A 19846-nucleotide genomic window follows, 5' to 3' on the forward strand; every position below is an offset into this window, starting at 1 on the left:
TAGAATATAAAAACTTTCAAATTTATTCAGATGTACTTACCAGTAGACTAAATTTATGAATATTTATTATTTTGATTATAAATTATTTTTATATCTATCTTTATAGTAAAGATGACATATTAAATAATTTTTTTAATTTTATTTTTTATATTTATTGTATACCATTTATAAGTACTTTTCTAGTGATGTATTAATAAATATATAATTATATAGATTATGGTAAGAGATAATTAATTATTTATTTTTTTACAATTTATGTGATTTAATCAATTAATAGTCACTATAAAATACCTTACATAATAAATAGATAGAAAAAGTAATAAAAAATTAATTAAGATTTGTTAATATTCAAAGCTATACATAAATTTAGATAAAATAACTTTTGAATTAACATATAAAAGTGAATGGCTGAAGAACTAAATTTTATGGTATTGATAATATATATATATATAGAATTAAATTAAATTTGAAATTTTAATTTTTAATATAATAAATAAATTTATAGTTTAAAATACTACCATCGTTTAGGCATATCTGGTGGTTAGTTTTCAATTTATTGGCATTGGATGAATAGTTAAATATCCACAATCAGCAATCAATAATGAAAAAATTTTAAAGTTAATAAATAACAACTTGAATATTGCTAAAACCATTTTAATTTTAAATTATGTGTATATAAATTATGTTTAGTAAATATTGATGTTTCACAACAATTGTATAAAGTGGGCAATTACTTGTATCTGTAAAACAGAATTAAGTGGTAAGTATCTAATAAATTAATATGCAGTTTCACCCGTAAAAATGAAGGTTTAGACGACTGTAGTACTCGAAACTGAGAAAAAAAATATCCAAATGCTTTAAGATAGATCGGCCTCAGGTCGGTTCAGTTCGTCAGAGCTCGCCTTCTTAACTACAGAACAAGACTCCATAAGTTACTGGTAACAGCTACAGTTCATAATATCCCTATTACGCTTGTAATCGCGGAATCATCGACTTATTAGCGGGTGATTCCCTTATCAAGTAGCCAACCACATAATCGCCGTATTATTATAAATTGCTATATTTATTTACATCTTCTCACAGTATAAAAGGAGAAGAATCATAGAGACAAATGTACACTATTTTCTTACACTACTCAAGTTCTAAGCAAATCATTATATTCCCTCTATTCTCCAGTATACTGACTTCAACGTCGAAGTGGCTGCCGTGAGCATCTACCACCTCAGGTTTTCTTTTTTACACGTCTAGCTAGTCACAGCACAGTTCTATTTTTCAATTTTATCATTTGATTTCATTGCCGAAAAATCTATTGAATCCTTTATATTCATCTGGATTAAAGACCAGTCTCTTATTCATTTTCTCTTATAAAGAAATCTCTCTCCTCACTCTCGAAATGGCTAATAGTTCACAAGCTGCTGTTAAGATTGCTACTAATGAGGATATCATCATTTCTTCCGCTCCTGGCAGTGGACAAAACACATCGTCTATGGTCAACAAAGCAGATTTTAGCAAGCTGAGCATCGAGCAAATGCTACAGTATGTCAGAAGGTTGCAAATTACTTTTGAGCAATGTAACACTCGAGAGAAAGCGTCACTCATAGCTCCCAAAGAATGGGAGGAAGCCTCCCTTAATACATCAAGAACTCGGACAAAAGTAATTTAGATGCAGTCCAAAGACAAGTTCGAGAAAGGAGAGCCATCAGACAATGCTCCGAAAGACGTTGGCTGGAAGTTGGTACGGGCTACTCAAAGGTACCTGGAAGGACGGGAAAAGGAAAAAAGGACGAGCTAAAAGAAGGAAAAGCAAAGATATGAGGGAGACCATAAAAGTTATCTGGTCTCTCAAGAAAGGAATGGCCGAGGTAAGTATAAGAAGTATACCCAATTGAACGACTCACGAATGTATATTCTAATGTAGATTAGGAAAAACAACAAGAAGATCAGGTGGCCTCTCAAATTCAATCCTAAGAAAGCTGAAAAACGTAGTAGGATTAGGTACTGCCATTTTCATGAAGAACACAAACATGTAACAGAGGAGTGTCGGCAATTGAAAGACGAGATCAAAAGGTTAATAAGGAACAACACCCTTCGAAAGTTCATTAGAAAGTGTAGAAAGGTTGATAGATCATTCCATAATGAATAATGGGAAGAAAATGCTAGCTAATATGGTACCAGCTAATAGGAAAAGAAAAAAAATGATAATATACAATAGAAAAAAAAGGTCGACTTCTTCACACAGGTTTGCTTAGGTCGATCTCTTCACACAGGTTGCTTAGGTCGGTCTCTCTACACAGGTTTGCTTATGTAACAGCCCGGCCCTTTTCCACCGGCACTGTTACCACTCACAGCCCGGACTGGCTCCAGCGCTGTGAGCAGCTCTTAACATCCTCTCACCCTCACGGGCTCTTGAGGCAGGATTTGTCCCTCGGGGAAGCCATGACGGCCCACCTTAGCCCGAGTGGATTTGGCCTAATTCCCACTTTTCCAGGAATAGGTCGCCTCCCCCACTACTCGAACCCTTGACCTCCCACTTTAAGGGAATAGTCTGGTGAGAGTGAGTACCAATTGTTCCATAACAATTGGTACTCACTCTCACCAGACTATTCCCTTAAAGTGGGAGGTCAAGGGTTCGAGTAGTGGGGGAGGCGACCTATTCCTGGAAAAGTGGGAATTAGGCCAAATCCACTCGGGCTAAGGTGGGCCGTCATGGCTTCCCCGAGGGACAAATCCTGCCTCAAGAGCCCGTGAGGGTGAGAGGATGTTAAGAGCTGCTCACAGCGCTGGAGCCAGTCCGGGCTGTGAGTGGTAACAGTGCCGGTGGAAAAGGGCCGGGCTGTTACATAAAAAGGCGCCTTTTTATGTAACAGCCCGGCCCTTTTCCACCGGCACTGTTACCACTCACAGCCCGGACTGGCTCCAGCGCTGTGAGCAGCTCTTAACATCCTCTCACCCTCACGGGCTCTTGAGGCAGGATTTGTCCCTCGGGGAAGCCATTACGGCCCACCTTAGCCCGAGTGGATTTGGCTTATGGCACTTTTCCACCATAAGTCGCCTCCCCCACTGGAACAATTGGTACTCACTCTCACCAGACTATTCCCTTAAAGTGGGAGGTCAAGGGTTCGAGTAGTGGGGGAGGCGACCTATTCCTGGAAAAGTGGGAATTAGGCCAAATCCACTCGGGCTAAGGTGGGCCGTAATGGCTTCCCCGAGGGACAAATCCTGCCTCAAGAGCCCGTGAGGGTGAGAGGATGTTAAGAGCTGCTCACAGCGCTGGAGCCAGTCCGGGCTGTGAGTGGTAACAGTGCCGGTGGAAAAGGGCCGGGCTGTTACATAAAAAGGCGCCTTTTTATGTAACAGCCCGGCCCTTTTCCACCGGCACTGTTACCGTAGCAGTCCGGGCTTCTTCCCGGCCCTGCTACAGCTCTTAACATCCCCTCACCCTCACGGGCTCTTGGGGCAGGATTTGTCCCTCGGGGAAGCCATTACGGCCCACCTTAGCCCGAGTGGATTTGGCCTAATTCCCACTTTTCCAGGAATAGGTCGCCTCCCCCACTACTCGAACCCTTGACCTCCCACTTTAAGGGAATAGTCTGGTGAGAGTGAGTACCAATTGTTCCACCTTTTTATGTAACAGCCCGGCCCTTTTCCACCGGCGCTGTTACCACTCACAGCCCGGACTGGCTCCAGCGCTGTGAGCAGCTCTTAACATCCTCTCACCCTCACGGGCTCTTGAGGCAGGATTTGTCCCTCGGGGAAGCCATGACGGCCCACCTTAGCCCGAGTGGATTTGGCCTAATTCCCACTTTTCCAGGAATAGGTCGCCTCCCCCACTACTCGAACCCTTGACCTCCCACTTTAAGGGAATAGTCGGTTGAGAGTGAGTACCATTTGTTCAAGTTGAACAAATGGTACTCACTCTCAACCGACTATTCCCTTAAAGTGGGAGGTCAAGGGTTCGAGTAGTGGGGGAGGCGACCTATTCCTGGAAAAGTGGGAATTAGGCCAAATCCACTCGGGCTAAGGTGGGCCGTCATGGCTTCCCCGAGGGACAAATCCTGCCTCAAGAGCCCGTGAGGGTGAGAGGATGTTAAGAGCTGCTCACAGCGCTGGAGCCAGTCCGGGCTGTGAGTGGTAACAGCGCCGGTGGAAAAGGGCCGGGCTGTTACAGCTTAGGTCGATCTCTCCGTACAAGTCTACTTCTAAGGTTGGAAGGTCGGTCTTTCCACACAAATTTGCTTGTAAGGTTGGAAGGTCAGCCTCTTTGCACAGGTCTGCCTTTAAGTCAGCTTCTCCATAGGTCAACCTCTCCACACCATTTTATTGTTAAGAACAAAATGTTGTCATCTTGCTTCTAATTACACTCTTTTCAAAGTCCAAGTTTGAGGTGATAATTTCTGAAACCATCTTTGACAGTAAACCTATGGAGTTATTCATGCAATTGTAAGATGGTTGAGTGTTAATAGGGGTGGCAATAAGGAGAATGTTAGAAATGTTCAGCTTCTGGGTCAAACTCTGAGTTTTGAAATTAGTCAAGTCAGATGACCGAATCTTTTATTTTATAAAAATATTTGTGATTTATGAAAATGTTAGGATGCATTATTCAATATTTTTTTTTATAGAAAAGTCAGAAATGTTGGATGGATGAAAGCATGGAGACAATAACAAAGGCCACAAGGCGGGAATCTGCCAAGTCATCCGAGCGTCGGTCTCGCATAATAAGGTCGCAAGGCCATCTGGGCATGGATCCCGAATAATAAGACTATAAGACCATCTGGGCATTGGCTCCGCATAACAAGACCATAAGGCCATTCGGACATGGATCCCGCAACAAGACATCTCATGCCAGACCATAATCCGATTGTTTGACTGCGAAAACAGAAACAAATAAAGTCATAAAGCAACTGTCATATTATAATATGAGGGTTGGACCATGGAAACAGAAATAAACAAAGGGCATAAGGCAATTGCCATGCCATTATTTAGGTATTGAACTGTGGAAACAGAGACAAACTAAGGGCATAAGGCAGGTTCCACCAGATCAGAAGACGTAGTGTTAGTCCCACTAAAATAAGATCATAACTTGAAAATTCATCACCCTAGAAAATCGGGTGTTAGTCCCACTAAAATAAGACCAAAAGTCAAAAATCCACCAGTCTAGAAGACCAGGCATTGGATCCACTCAGGAACGGGCCCAACATGGGGCCATGGGCCCCCGAAATTTTTAAACTTTTCTAGGGGTATTCAAAAACCTAAATTCTTCCCTCCTCCTTCATTTTTTTTTCTCACTTCTTTGCAACCTCCAACCTCCCATTTTCTTCCATCTCTCAATTTCAATTCAACAAATTTCATTTTAATTCACAAATTTTATTTGTTCAAATCCACTATCTATTATCCATCTTCTTTCCATTATCCATTTTCTTATCTTTCTCAAGATGAGTTATTCTCTCATTTTATTTTTTTGTATTATTATTTATTGTTAAGAATTAAGTTTTATTTATTTATTTATTTATTTTATTGTGTTGTTAATTTATTATTATTTATTTCACTTAATTATTAATACTATTGTTATGGATAGTAATTTAGTCTACTTAAAATTAAAAAAAATTATATAAATTTTAAATATTAATTTTATGGGAATTTAATCTACTCAAAATTAGTAAAATAGTATAAATTTTAAATAATATTTTCATGGGTAATAATTTAATCTAATCAAAATTGAAAATTTTTTGTAAATATTAAATATTATTTTTATGGATAATAATTTATTGTAATAAAAATTTAAAAAAATTATGTAAATATTAAATATAGTTTTTATGGATAATAGTTTATATCTAATTAAAATTAGAAAAATTATATAAATATTAAATATATTTTCTATGGGTAATAGTTTATGTCTAACTAAAATTGAAAAAATTAAATAAATTTTAAATATTTTTTTATGTTAATAGTTTAAAATTTGATTAAATATAATTTTATGGGTGAATTAATAAAATATTATTTTTTAAAAAAATAAATTTTAATAATAGATGTTGAATTAAAATATTAATGTATTTAAATTGTGTGTATTATTATAGGAATGGAGCGATTCTTTAAAAAAATGTCAATAAATGCATCGTCATCATCGTCGGTGAATTAACCTATTCAATCTAACTTCACCTAAACAAGTAATTATTAAGAATTGCGAAGTTGATATTGAAAACATTTCATTTGATACAGGACTTCAGTCTAACGTAATGAGGCATTCGCTTGATGTTAGAAATCAAGTATGCGAAGCTTACCTACTAAAAGGTTCGTGTCAACCATGCAGTCATAAATTTTCTCAAAGAGTAGATGGAAATCGAAATAAAAGATTTATTGTGTCTTGGTTTGATGAATTTGGAAATTTGTTAGAATATAGTATAACTAAAGATGCTACATATTGTTTATATTGTTATCTTTTTTTATCTGGGCGTAGTGAAAGGGGTCATGATTCTTTTGTTACTGAAGGTTTTACTAATCGGAGAAAAAAGGAAAGATTGAGAGAACATGTAGGAGACCATTGTAACTGGGAGATGTATTTGTAAATGTTGATAATGAAGATATGAATAGATTTCATGCAATGAAAAATAGACGAAAAATATTGTAATTTCATTGTAACTGTTTATCAACTTTTTATAATGTGTTTTTTTAATATATATTATTTTTTAATTATTTATTTAATTTGGACTCCTGATCATAATTTCTGGATCCGTCACTGGACTCATTATTCAAGACATCTCATAGCAGGCCGTAAGAAAAGTTATGCCAGGTCGATCAGCCGGGTATTAGCCCCGCTTCATAAGAAGATTCTAAGGAATTTCATGCTAGGCCTAAAAGTGAGTATATGCTAGGCCGACCAATCGGGTATTAGTCCCGTTTTACGAAAAGATTCTAAGGCATTTGATTTAGGCTGCAAGGTGGATATACGCTCATTAGGGCTAGAGACTGCCCAAAAGCACAGTCAGGGCTAGAGAATGCCTGGAAGGTCGATAGGGCTAAAAAACGTTTGGAAGCTTGAGTGAAGTCCGCAAGGAGGAAAATGATTAGAAGTTCATCAGGGTTGGTCGAGGCAAGAAAATATTCGGAAGCGTGCCAAGGTTGAAAAACACTCGGAAGCTCAATAAGGCTGGAAAAGGCTAAGGAGCTCATAAGGGCTAAAAGATGTCCGGATGATCCCTAAGGTTGGTTGGTGCTAAAGAGAGCCTGGAAACTCGTTAAGGCATTACTATATCACTCGGATCAAATTTTTGTCATACAAGATCTTGGACCTGACTGGTCGGTAGGGCAAATAAAAAAAGAGCAAAGACATCGTACGCTCAAGCCAGACAAACAAGCCATATGTATCAGATCATAAAGATAATTGTCACCTTGGAATCTAAAGAATTGAAGACAAGCAGGGGGACCTCTGATGTTACATAACAATCGCCAAAGTTGGTAGGTGAGCTGTCGCCATAAGACAGGGCAACGTAGCAAGGATCTGATAAACCAATATGCTGTCCCACTTGGAGAAAGGAAGACCCGGACAACCATGGTGCTCGAAACCGAGAGAAAAAAGACCCGAGCGCTTCAAGATAGGTTGGTTCAGTTCGTCAGGGCTCGCCCTCTCAACTATAGAGCGATACTCCATAAGAAAGTTACTGGTAACACCTACAGTCCAGAATATCCCTATTACGCCTGTAATCGGGGGATCACCAACCTATTAATTGGCGATATCTCTTATTAAGCAGCCAACCACATCATTATTGAATAATTAGAAAATGTTATATTTATCCCCATCGTCTTACAGTATAAAAGGAGAAAGATCACAAAGGCAAAGGTACGATATTATCTTATACTACTCAAATTCTAAACAATTCATTACATTTGCCTTTTTCTCTAATATATTGACTTTATCGTCGGAGTGGCTGTCGTGTGCACTTATTATCTCATATTATATTTCTTGCAAATCTAGTCAATCACACCAATAACTATGTTTTCCGGTCACATCAAATACATACTATATACTTTTTTGGAATAAATGTTTATTTTTCTCGCATATACACATTTTTTAAAAAATAAAATTATTATTTATAAAAAAAAATAAATTTTATTGCCTAGACATATGTTATAAATTTTCTCCACCAAAGATAATATTTTAGATGAAGTGAGGACTAATATAACATAATATTTTTCGTAACGTAAATTTATATTGTTTTTTATGAAATTGGTCTAATTCTATTAGTAATTTATGGGGTAATTTTTATTTATAGTCACTGAACTTAAGTCACTATTTCACAATACTCACTAAACTTCAATTTATTTTAAAAAAATCATTAACGTTTAAATAATTATTTAAAACAGTCACTTGAGTGAGTTTTCGATCAGTTTTCTTATAAAATATATATGTGACATGTCCTACGTGACTTATAAATTTTTGAAATTAAGTTACTTGGCCGCATCAAAGATTTTGAACCAAACCGAAAAACTGAAACTCGATTTTATTAAAATTACAAAATCGATTTTAACTTAAAACCAATAAAATCCTAGTCGTTTCTTTTTAGTTGAAGGTATCTGAACCATTCAAAAACTACTATAAATTCATCACTTCATCAGTTTAGAACCCTAGATTTCTCCCTCCTCTCCTTCAGCTAACTACTATACCCTTTAATCGTTTCTGCTCTTCCTCTCAATCTAGTTATCGACTTGTCGCCCCTCATTGTCTCTCTCACTTCGGCCATTGCTCGTGCTATCGCTTGTGTGTCGCTACCACTCTCGCCTACGTGTCACCGGTGTCGTTGTGCTTCTCTCACTCCGCCGGCGTTGTTGTGCTACTCTCGCTTCGCCTGCATTGCTGATGCGCTCGCTTCACCGGCTTCGTTGTGCTCCCTTTGCTTCGCCTGTGCCGTGGTTGCTCTCCTAGTTTTATCATTGTTGTTCTCGATCTCACCGTCGCTCTTACTTTGGAAGCTATGGAGCTAGACGCAGGCATCTCTCATGCTGCTCCTGGTCTCCCTCACTCGTCGTCACTGTTATTATTTGTTTTGCTTGTTTTTCCTTAAATCTACATATTCTTTGTGAAAGAATTTATATTTTGTATTTTTAGATCTGCTTGTATTTCTAGACCCGTTTGTTGGTAAATTTTAGATGCAAATTTTTTCAAATGGAAGAAATTTCTTGAATGAAGAATGATTATTTTTCGGTACATGAAAAATCAAAATTGTAAGAATTTAGAGTTTGTATTTCATATTTGTTCTATTGCTAATTTTTGAATGTAATTTTATTTTTAATGTTGGAAGGTATTCTTTCAATCGAAGTAGATTTTGAACCGAATAACAGAATTGAAATTTTTTATTCAGTTGAATTCAATTATTACTTTAAATTTGGGTACGATTTTATAATTTTAATAAAATTAATTTTCAATTTTTCAATTTGGATTTGAACGGATGGAATGATTAGTTCTAGATTAAAATTTTAATGCGGTAAAATGATTTAATTTAAAATTTTTTTAAGTCACATAAAACATATTATGTGTGTACTTTATTAAAAAATTAATCAAAAATTTATTTGAGTATGGATTTCAAATAAATATATAAATATTTATAATTTTTTTAAAATAAACTGAAGTTTAGTAACCGTACTAAAACAGTGATTTAAATTTAATAACTGTCCTAAAACAGTGATTTAAATTCAATAACTGTGAGCGAAAATTATCCACGAAAATTCCATGGGAAGATGCTCAGCTGCTTACAGATGCTGTGGAGATATAATTTTATAATTTCTAATTGACCTCAAATATATATATTTTTCAAGCTAGTAATTATATTAGGATAATTGACCTCAAATATTAATAAAACTAAAACGGGGTTTTCAATTTAATATTATATATATATATATATATATTTTGAAAGCACAATTTAATATTATATTTAAAATTCCTAATTACTAACAAATCTTTTTTAGTAAAATTATCGTCAGAGGATGAAGCTATTGGCAGATTCCTAATTATCATCTAACAAGAAATTTAAAAAAAGATTTAAAGGACTGACACGACTTCGTGATTACCGGCAATTACCCGTCGCCGTCTTTGGACAAGCTGACACGTTCAACTTTCAAAATTAACTTTTCAGCCGGTCGCACCTCAAAAGACAAAAACATCGAACTATATATTTTATTTTATTTTCTAAGTAGATGGATAATTGTCGTTTGAGTCTTGGAGAGTTAGTAATATATTTAATTATTTACAGTTCATGTTTGCAAAAATCTCCGAATTTAGGGATACATTTGGATGAAACCAATTTGCAATTCTCCGTGCACTGACCTCGCTAAGGGCTTCTTCCGCTTCCGTTAAAGGTGCATTTTTTGTTTATTTTAATAAAATTTTTCTTTCTGCTTTTAATTCTTATTCCCAAGTCAATGGATTTAGTTCGGCAATTCTGTGTTTTTGGTAAATGGGTTATGCTAAAGCTGTTGTAAGAAGGATGGGAAAGGGGAAAATATCAGAACTTTACTGTGTTATGGGGCGTTTCGTAGTTGTTGATTGATTATGTTTATTGTGCATTTAGTTTCGAAACTGAAACGAAATCTCCAGTTAATCCTGTTCCATTTCGAATGCAGGGATTTTTTTTTTTCAATTGTTCGGGGTTTTGTGAGATTTTTTATGCGATTTTCGTTATGATTGAGGGTTTTGGGATAGAGGAGTTCTTTTCTGAGTTACAGAATCACTCGATTCCTGCCGGTGGAACTGATTTACATAGTTGTTTGAGAATTTAGCATTTGTGCAACTCCTTGGCCTCTAATTTATAGTTGATAAAAAGTGTTATCTTCTCTGAGCTTGCAGAATGCGTCCCTTGATTATATTTGCTTAAGGCAAGCACTGGATTTCTTGATAAAAGAACAGAACCTTCAACATATAAGTAGGTGGAGAACTGTGTTATTTGATGGATCATTCGATTTCCAGAGATAGTGAGCATGAAGTAGATCTTGAAAGTGGAGGGACAACTAGTGAAGAGGATGGAACATATGATCTTGTTTCAGCAAATAGACAAACCAAGAAACTTTTAAATAGTGATTGGAGTGGGCCTTTAAGTTTTGATGGATTGGGGAATTCTTCAAAATTTGGTGGTGATGCTGATGAGAATGTGGAGTTCTTGCTAGACAGGAATTCAGAAGGAGAAGATGGTCTACAACAAATTCCCTTTGTGAATAAAAAGCATCTGGAACAGAAAAAGAAGAAGAAGAACTCTAGAAAGGCTCCCAAGCCGCCCCGGCCTCCTAAAGGTCCACTATTGGATGCTGCTGACCAGAAGTTGGTGCAGGAAATCACCGAGCTTGCTATGAGAAAACGTGCCAGGATTGAACGAATCAGAGTACTAAAAAAGATGAGAGAAGCAAAATCATCGTCTTGGAACAGCACCCTATACGCCATGGCCTTCACTGTTGTCTTCTTCCTTATCCTCGTCTTTCAAGGTACATTTAATTCTGGAATTTGATTTGACTATTATTTACCTTGTACTGTCCCAAGTAGACATGATTTATATCATATGGCATTGTTGTGGTTCAGAATTTTCATCAAGTAGGAAAGGCAAATTTTACCTCTTATCATAACTCACAGCTGATTTCCTGCTTTACAAATATGCTTATGGCACAAGGCATTTGGATATTTTCCCTTAGTAAGAACCTGTAATAAGTTTCTAACTTTATGGTATTTGTTTTTGAAAGCCCTGCAAATATGTTTTTCATAACTCATAACAATTATAAACTCTTATGGCGTTTGACCAGTTTACAAGCCCAACAAAAATTTTGTATACTTCTGTTACAGAATAATTTTGTTTATTCTTGCTAGGATATTGCGTATGCAAAATTTCTGGTCCCGACCATTAGCCTGAAATTTGAATCATACTTCATTTGCAATGTTAATCAAGGGTTTAGGAAGATGTTAAATGACCAACTCCCAAACTGTATACTTCCCCAGGTATCTTTGGATGTGCAGGTGGAGAGTCCATGTCAATGCAAGTGCATGAATCAATTGGCAGAGTGTAAATCTGCTTATTCTTGCAAACAGCTGGGTTTAGTTTAAATTAATCACAGGATGCATTTTTTTGTTTGACTGAAAATGCTGGTGTCGTCCCCCTCCCCAACAAAAAAAGGAAAAAAAAAAAGAATCCCCTGCAGCTATTTGGTGGTTTCTGCATTATAGCGCAGGAGGAACAGAATAATCAGCAAGTTTATGTCTCATTCCTAATCCTATGACTCACTCTAGTTCACAGCTTGCTGAATTTTATACAGCCACCGTGCAGGTTCTTGGCTAATGTGGTTATTTCTCTTGATGGGATTCCTTTTAGCCATAATCAGAATACAAGAGTTGAGTTGAGACTCTTGGTCATTGAATTTTTCTTACTAATGCTTAATCAAAACATTATCTGGTGACCCTCAAAAGGCACATTATGTGTAAAGTGCATTTTAGATTAATCTTAAGGGGTAACTTGCTCTATGTTAATCAATTGTTGCCTATTTCATACCCTTCTCAATCTTTTTGTTCTGAACTCTTTGGATGTTGCTGTTAGTTTATGTAGAAAATTTTAGTGTAATTTACAATGTAATCCCTAATATTTGGCTAAAACCACAGCTCAACCCTTGCTTTTTAATGAGAAACAATTTAATCCTTGAGGTTTTTTTCTATTAACAAAATAGTTATTTGTTAAAGTTCACTTTTAGATTAAACAGATTAGTCCTTACATTTTATTTTTTGTAACAGATTAATACTTGAAGTTTTAATATTTGTAATTGTTTTAGATCTAGGGAGTTCACGATGTGCTTGGGGAGAATCCTTCTTGATGGGCATTATCACATTTATGGACTTGACATCACTTTCAATCCAGAACCTTAAGGCAATGGGTTTATTGGTCCTTCCTACTTATGCGTCTTTCACTCACCTCATCTTTTTGATGTAGGAATTTTCACTTGCATATGTAAACATCGTCCCTCCAAGTGTCTCTTCCACATTGGGCTTATTGAGCCTGCTCCTCTTTGATAGAAGTCTTTCTCTTAACTTGAGTATTACTGTGTCACCAAGATCATAATTACTCCTGCAAGCCACCTCAGCATGCACCTCTAAGAGCCACACTAGGTCATCACATGTACTGCTTTTTCGAAAAAAAAATAGTGCCTTACCACTCCCTTAGTCCTTCCAAGAGTCTCCTTATTCTTCTTTTATCCTTGTGTTGGGGCACCTCGAAACTTATTGACTACCATTCCGTACTTACCCTTGCCAAATCATCAGATCTAGGGAGATCGTAATATGCCTGTAGAGAATTCTTCTTGATGGCCTTGTGAAAGAACACATTCATGGGTTTGATACAACATCCAATCCAAAATCTTAAAGCAATAGGTTTAAGAGTCATTTCCATATCTTTCATTTGCCCCATTTCTTTTGGATGTGGGAATTTTCCCTTGCATATTCCCAACAATAACAATTTAGTCCCTCAGAATAGGGTTGTGATTTTGGTTAACTAACAATTAATTTAACAGGATTACTATTTTGTTTATATAATGACAACTCAAAGACTAAATTGTTTATTATTGAAAGGGTGGGGACTAAATTGTGGTTTTTTTGCCAAACCTTGATAGCTATATTGTAAATTACCCCAAAATTGAAGGTTCAAATGCTAGTTGTTGACTTGTTGTCTCTCGTGGAAGAGTTTTTGGTCAAATTAACGCTAACACTCTACTAGGGACTTTATATGGTTAACACAGTCAAATTTTCTTACAGGAATTTGTTCCAGGAACAGTGGAAGCATGTATCTAGGATGGTCCCCTGAGCCAGCAGTTACCGCAAGTGAAGATTTGATTTCAGTTCAGTTTTACAAGAACTCTGCCTATGAAGGTGATGGTCCTGGCTCCAGCTCTCCAAGGTATGTGTTCCTTGTTCTTGTTGCAGTATTGTTAATAGTATCAATGCATTTTGTTGCGGTTGGCTCGAATCTTCCGTAGATACTTCTTTAGGAGAGTGCAAGAAGAAATCATTACCATCTCTCATTCATTGTTAATCTTGCATTGCCTGGTACACAGTTTGGCAGGAGGACAAGTTTCGGGTTCAGAATCGAGTAAGTAGTGTTGTGTAATATTCTCTGCCAACTTCCATTTTGTGAACTGAAGCTGAGGCCCATCTGAATTTTGTTTGTATGTGGGCAGACACCAAGTTTAGACTTTGGAGAAATGTTTGTAAAGGACACTTGGGTACAGTAACTAACTTGTATGGTTGTTTTGCAGCTTAAATCTTTTGTCGCATATTGTTCGCTAATGTTGCGCATGGAGATGGGAGTTTTCTATTAAAATAATGATGTGTTAATAATTTCTTTAATTAGTAATAATAAATATATAATTTAAATCATTGATATCAACATTTATTTTTAAAATTATTAATTAATCATTTTTATTAATGTGAAAAATATTTAGGAAATAGTTATGCAGAGAAAAAAAAAAAAAAAGAAGCTACGAGGACACTGACTTGACTTTAGTGACAAAATTTTTAATATGTTAAAGAGTATATAAAAAAGTTTTGATATTTTAAAATGGTGAAATATCATGTAATTGAATACATTAAATTATTTCAATTTTGTTTTTCTTTTCTATTGTTATTTTACTTACAAGTATTTTTAATAATATTATGAGATCTCAATAAAATGTGACATGACAAATTTATTTTATATAAAATGTAATGAAATATAATAAAAAGTTTAGTAAGAAATTTAAAATATTATTTTATTTATATATGTAAAAATTAAAATGATTTATTTATTAAAATTAATAATAACTAAATTTAAAAATATTAAAACTTGAACTCGGGCTTTCACATGCTACTCTCGCTGGTGGATGCAGTTTGCTTGTTTTTTTTGTCTAAAAAAAAATTTTTTCCTTCCTCAATCGATCAATTGCAATTGCTGCTTGGCTCAGGCACTGGGAGGTCTATACCTTTGGAGCAAATGAGATCAGAAGGCTTAGCTTCATGAATAACGCATGCTTGAGGATTGGGCAGACACTATTTTTTGTTGCTGGGCCTGCTCTACCTGAATCAAACTATCTATTTTCTACTGGTAGTATCCCTGATGAAATTAAAAACCTTACAAATGCATTTTAATTCATTTGAATTTGAGTCATTTTCAAGATTATAAGATGTGTGAACTACGCAAGGACAGAATTGCACTGAAAAAGAAAAAGTAAAAAGCCATCGTCAAGAGAATGTTATTAATGATCAAAGACTTGAGAGTTTGAATATTTCACCTTTTACATTTCAATATAAACATCTCTTGCGTCTAATTCTAATCGATCCTCAAAATTTTCCATTTCAGAAAACAAAAATTTCAATAAACAAAATTTAGAGAATCAAGTATGTGATAAATCAATGTTTCCGACATGGGTATAAATGTTATCAATTAAACGGAAAAAAAAAAGGGGAAAAAAGTAGTCGTTGAAGAAGATCATCTTATCCAGAAAGTTGTACGTGTGGGTGAAATTTGTAATGATAGGCACAAATCATTAAGCAAGACATAAAATAGATGGGCAAATTAATAAAAAGAGCCATGCTCTGTATTCAAAACGATTGATGGATATCCTCAACACGCCCATCCTTCAAAAACTGTTCACATTCACGAGTTTTCTTGGATACAGGGGCCTCCCCTCCCCCAAACTGTTCCCCAATTCAGACCAGGGAAGAAGAATTCTAGACATTACCTACAGCCAACAAAGAGAAATAATATAATATATTGGCATATATATTTATTATCAATTAATGTATTATATCATGTCACATCATCAAAATAAATTTATTTAATTTAGATTTACATCAGAATATATAAAATTTTATTTTCATTTTAAATTACAAATTGATATGAAATCAATCTAAACAATTAAAAAAAATAAATAAATACTCATTTCATTTGAGAGTGATGTCATTGAAATCCACCAACTATTATTGGTTGTTGAGTTAAAAACTAATCATAAATCCTAAGAAGTCCCGATCCAGCCAACTTGTGTTTGGACCATAAGTTAAGGCACTATCCCGTTCTCTTAATGAGAATGCCTGAACCATTTGTCACTTGTCATAAAGGACGGTATGGTGGTGGAGAGGTTTGAGGTCCACCATCTTGGTTTGCTTTGTCCCGGCGGCACCACCAGCTAGCTTCCCATGCGCTTTATCCTCTGCAGTTGTAGGAATGAAACCGTGGTCGGCTCAAAAAGCTAATTTGGAGTTGACATTTTCTTCCTTTTCAAACTCCTATTTTACGCTCCTTCAAATTAAAAAGTAACATAAATATGGTATGTTTCAACTCCCTCTTGTGAGACTGTCTCTAACTATCATGGTTGTCTAATTATTCTGAATGGATAAAGACCATCAATTTAAAATTTAGAGATATTGAAATGATTTTCTCAATTTCAATTAAAATAAAACAAATTACGACTCTGTAATGGATATATATATTGTATGTCTTAAAATAATCATTTTCTATTAATTAAAAAAATTTCAAATATATATTTATAAAAAGGAAGTGTTAAAATAAGAATTAATGATATGGCAGGCTTTAAGTATTTATTTTAAGTGTAGCAATAGAACAATAGACGCGTATTGACAATTCTACAACTGCAAGAAAAGTAAGCTTAGAGTAAATGGAGAAACAGTTACATATCCAATACCATGAATATATACATAGTATATGAAGACAGAAACGGCATAGATGATGTAATAGTGGGATGGATATTTAAAATACACTTTGGAAAAGATGGTGAATTATTTAAGTTATCTTGTACATATGGTTGCTCAAGTCTTGTATATGAACTTCCATGTCTTGCACTTGCACCAATTGGAATGAGGTGAAAACACAAGTAAGTTTTATTTTTTTTTTGTTAAATTAATACTATTTTCCATTTACAGAGATTCTCAACTCAAATGATTGACCCACATGCAGCTGTAATAGAATCCTGGAGGCCCACGTGGAATTTATTGCGGCGAAATGAAGGAGTATTTCATAACGTAAAGGCGACGCCACTAACTAATTATCTAATATGGCAAGTGCTCAGCCCGTTGTTCAATCAAGGTCTTATTATTATTATTATTAAGAAAATTATTTTTTCAAATATAATAATAGTTTAGAATGATATTTTGACTGTACCTAAATATTTAGTAGCATAGACTCTTCTGTGGCAGATACGTTGACAATGTCTTGTGCATACTGCGCCCAATCAAAAGATCATGAACATCTAATTAATTATAACTCCTCTAAATTATATATATTAATGTCTTTTTTTGTTATTTTCATAGTATATATTTTGGATAATTTTTTAGCACCATGATAAATTAATATGCTTTTGATTTAATAAAAAAACAAATTATTCACCAACTCCAATTAACAAATATTATGAAATAGAAATGTTTATCGAGTTTATGGAAACCGTGTAACTGAAGATTTTGACCATTTAATATTTGGTGTTCTTAGCCAGCTTGAGCTTTTATTGATAAGCGTGTCCTCTATCTTTCGAACCACTTCCATTTTACTGTGGACATGACTCATGAGACGAGCTGCATGGGAAATAACTATTCAATCAAATCGGATGGCAAAGGATGTAATAATCACCCACTTCAAGAGTCACTTGTTATTCTTTCTACTATATATATTCTGCTCACTCGGCCTTTTAGGCAAAAACCATAACGTTGCTTAATACCTTTCTAGCTTTTTATCTCAAAGGCTAAAATGTTTACTTACGCTTCCTTCTTCAAAATTCTCTTCTTCTTCTTCTTTCGTTTCCTCTTTAGACAATTTCGGAAGCCAAAAGTTCTTCGTAGGAGTTTTAGCAATCTCCACTCAACTCAGAGTAAATATCAAAAGTATCATTCTCTTGTTCATAGGTCTGACCTATCAAACAAAACTTTGATATTCAATGTGGAAGGAACTCTCTTGAAATCCACTTCTTTGTTTCCTTATTTTATGCTTGTGGCATTTGAAGCTGGAAGCATTTTAAGGGCTTTTCTTCTCTTTACTTTGTACCCATTCATTTGTTTGGTGGGTGACGATATGGGCTTAAAGATAATGGTCATGGTCTCCTTCTTTGGTATAAAGAAAGAGAGCTTTAGAGTTGGAAGAGCTGTTTTGCCCAAGTTCTTCTTGGAGGATGTTGGGTTAGAAGCATTTCAAGTGTTGAAAAGAGGTGGGAGAAAGGTGGCAGTGAGCGATTTTCCTCAAGTGATGATTGAGAGTTTCCTTACAGATTATTTAGAGATTGATTGTGTTATTGGAAGAGAGCTGAAGTCGCTTAATGGGTATTTTGTGGGGCTCATGGAAGAGAAAAAGAAAGATATCCAAGCTATAGAGAAGACACTTGGAGTTGGAGAGGACAAGACAACTAATCAAGATGTTGTTGGCATTGGTTGCTTTAACAGATCTCTCGCTCATCACCTGTTCTCTCATTGCAAGGTGAGCTCAGTAATAATTTTACTGAAGTACAATGTTTTTACCCATAAATCTTATTACAATACTTTGCTTTCAAGCATTTTTTTATTTAAAGAATGATCCGTGAAAGCAATGGCCTTTGGCAATTTGTTTCTTTCTTGTCATTTTTTATTATTGCTACATTTCTGAAAACGAAAGAAAGGAACTAACTGTGTTGATGCCTCTTGTTGCAACAGGAAATTTACCTGGTCAGAAAAGCAGATAAGAGAAGCTGGCAATATCTAAAAAGAGACGAGTATCCCAACCCACTTATCTTCCACGATGGTCGACTGGCTTTTAGACCGACCCCACTAGCTACCTTGGCATTCTTCATATGGGTCCCTTTTGGTTTTCTCCTTGCAGTATTCAGGGCTTTTGTTGCCTTAACTCTCCCCTACGGGATATCCATCCCCATCTTATTGTTATGTGGAGTTCGTTGCACTGTATCAAAACCCAGAAATTCCCGTTATTCCCCTACAACCCCAAATGATGATAAGCCCAAAAAAGGCCTCCTTTATGTTTGCAACCACAGAACATTGCTAGATCCTCTGTATCTTTCTTTCTCGTTGAAGAAAGATTTCACTGCAGTCACATACAGTCTCAGTAGGATGTCGGAGATACTATCGCCAATAAGAACCGTCCGATTAACGCGCAACCGTGATCAAGATGGGAAGATGATGGAGAAACTATTAAGTCAAGGTGATCTTGTTGTGTGCCCAGAAGGGACAACGTGTAGAGAGCCATTTCTGTTGAGGTTTAGCCCTCTATTTGCAGAGATGAGTGATAAAATAATTCCTGTTGCTTTGAACACCCATGTGAGCATGTTTTATGGCACAACAGCAAGTGGGCTAAAGTGCCTAGATCCACTCTTCTTTCTCATGAACCCTCTACCTAGTTATACTGTGCAGTTGCTTGAGGGTGTGTCTGGGCTTTCCAAGTGTGATGAAGGTGATCAGAGATCAAGATTTGATGTTGCCAACTACGTGCAGAGTGAGATTGGCAAAACACTGGGCTTCCAATGTACCAAGCTTACTAGAAAAGACAAATACGTGATCTTGGCTGGGAATGACGGCTCAACTTCTTCTTCTTCTTCTTCTTCTTCCGCTGTCAAGCGCTAATATGCTCAAACACACGTCCAAAATGTGTCGGGCGGAGACAAGAACATTGCAAGTCTGCTTCTCACTTACTTTTCTTTAATTTGGCGATGTGGGCAGATGGTACATAGCATTTTTTTTGTTTTATTATAAATATATATTATTTTGAACTGTTAAGCCATACAGTTTTCTACACTTCTTGATCAGTACTGGTGACAAGTTGTATATATGAACTCTCCCAAGGGCATATCCATTAATTAAATATCCTGAAATTAT

General features: G+C 35.7%; 2 protein-coding genes across 6 annotated transcripts; both read left to right on the plus strand.

Annotated features, from left to right (window-relative positions):
• The first annotated feature begins 10173 nt into the window (after positions 1-10173).
• On the plus strand, positions 10174-14296 carry LOC110616084. Of its 5 annotated transcripts, XR_006350853.1 has the most exons (5): positions 10176-10347; positions 10612-11463; positions 11969-12032; positions 13766-13907; positions 14065-14296. XR_006350853.1 is itself a non-coding variant. In XM_021758400.2 (4 exons), exons 2-4 carry the CDS (start codon positions 10935-10937, stop codon positions 12421-12423), a joined length of 723 nt encoding a protein of 240 aa, XP_021614092.1. In that variant the 5' UTR covers positions 10174-10347; positions 10612-10934; the 3' UTR covers positions 12424-13159. The 5 variants fall into 5 exon arrangements, 4 of the variants coding, with proteins under 4 accessions (XP_021614092.1, XP_043813027.1, XP_043813029.1 ...); XM_021758400.2 differs by lacking the exons at positions 13766-13907; positions 14065-14296 and adding an exon at positions 12294-13159 and having other exon boundaries at positions 10174-10347; XM_043957094.1 differs by lacking the exon at positions 11969-12032 and having other exon boundaries at positions 10181-10347.
• A 3336-nt stretch (positions 14297-17632) lies between these two features.
• On the plus strand, positions 17633-19737 carry LOC110616136 (probable glycerol-3-phosphate acyltransferase 3). Its single transcript, XM_021758462.2, has 2 exons — positions 17633-18461; positions 18674-19737. Exons 1-2 carry the CDS (start codon positions 17742-17744, stop codon positions 19592-19594), a joined length of 1641 nt encoding a protein of 546 aa, XP_021614154.1. The 5' UTR covers positions 17633-17741; the 3' UTR covers positions 19595-19737.
• The last annotated feature ends 109 nt before the right edge of the window (positions 19738-19846 follow it).

This window comes from Manihot esculenta, chromosome 5, assembly GCF_001659605.2.
Source record: "Manihot esculenta cultivar AM560-2 chromosome 5, M.esculenta_v8, whole genome shotgun sequence".
NCBI lineage: Eukaryota > Viridiplantae > Streptophyta > Magnoliopsida > Malpighiales > Euphorbiaceae > Manihot > Manihot esculenta.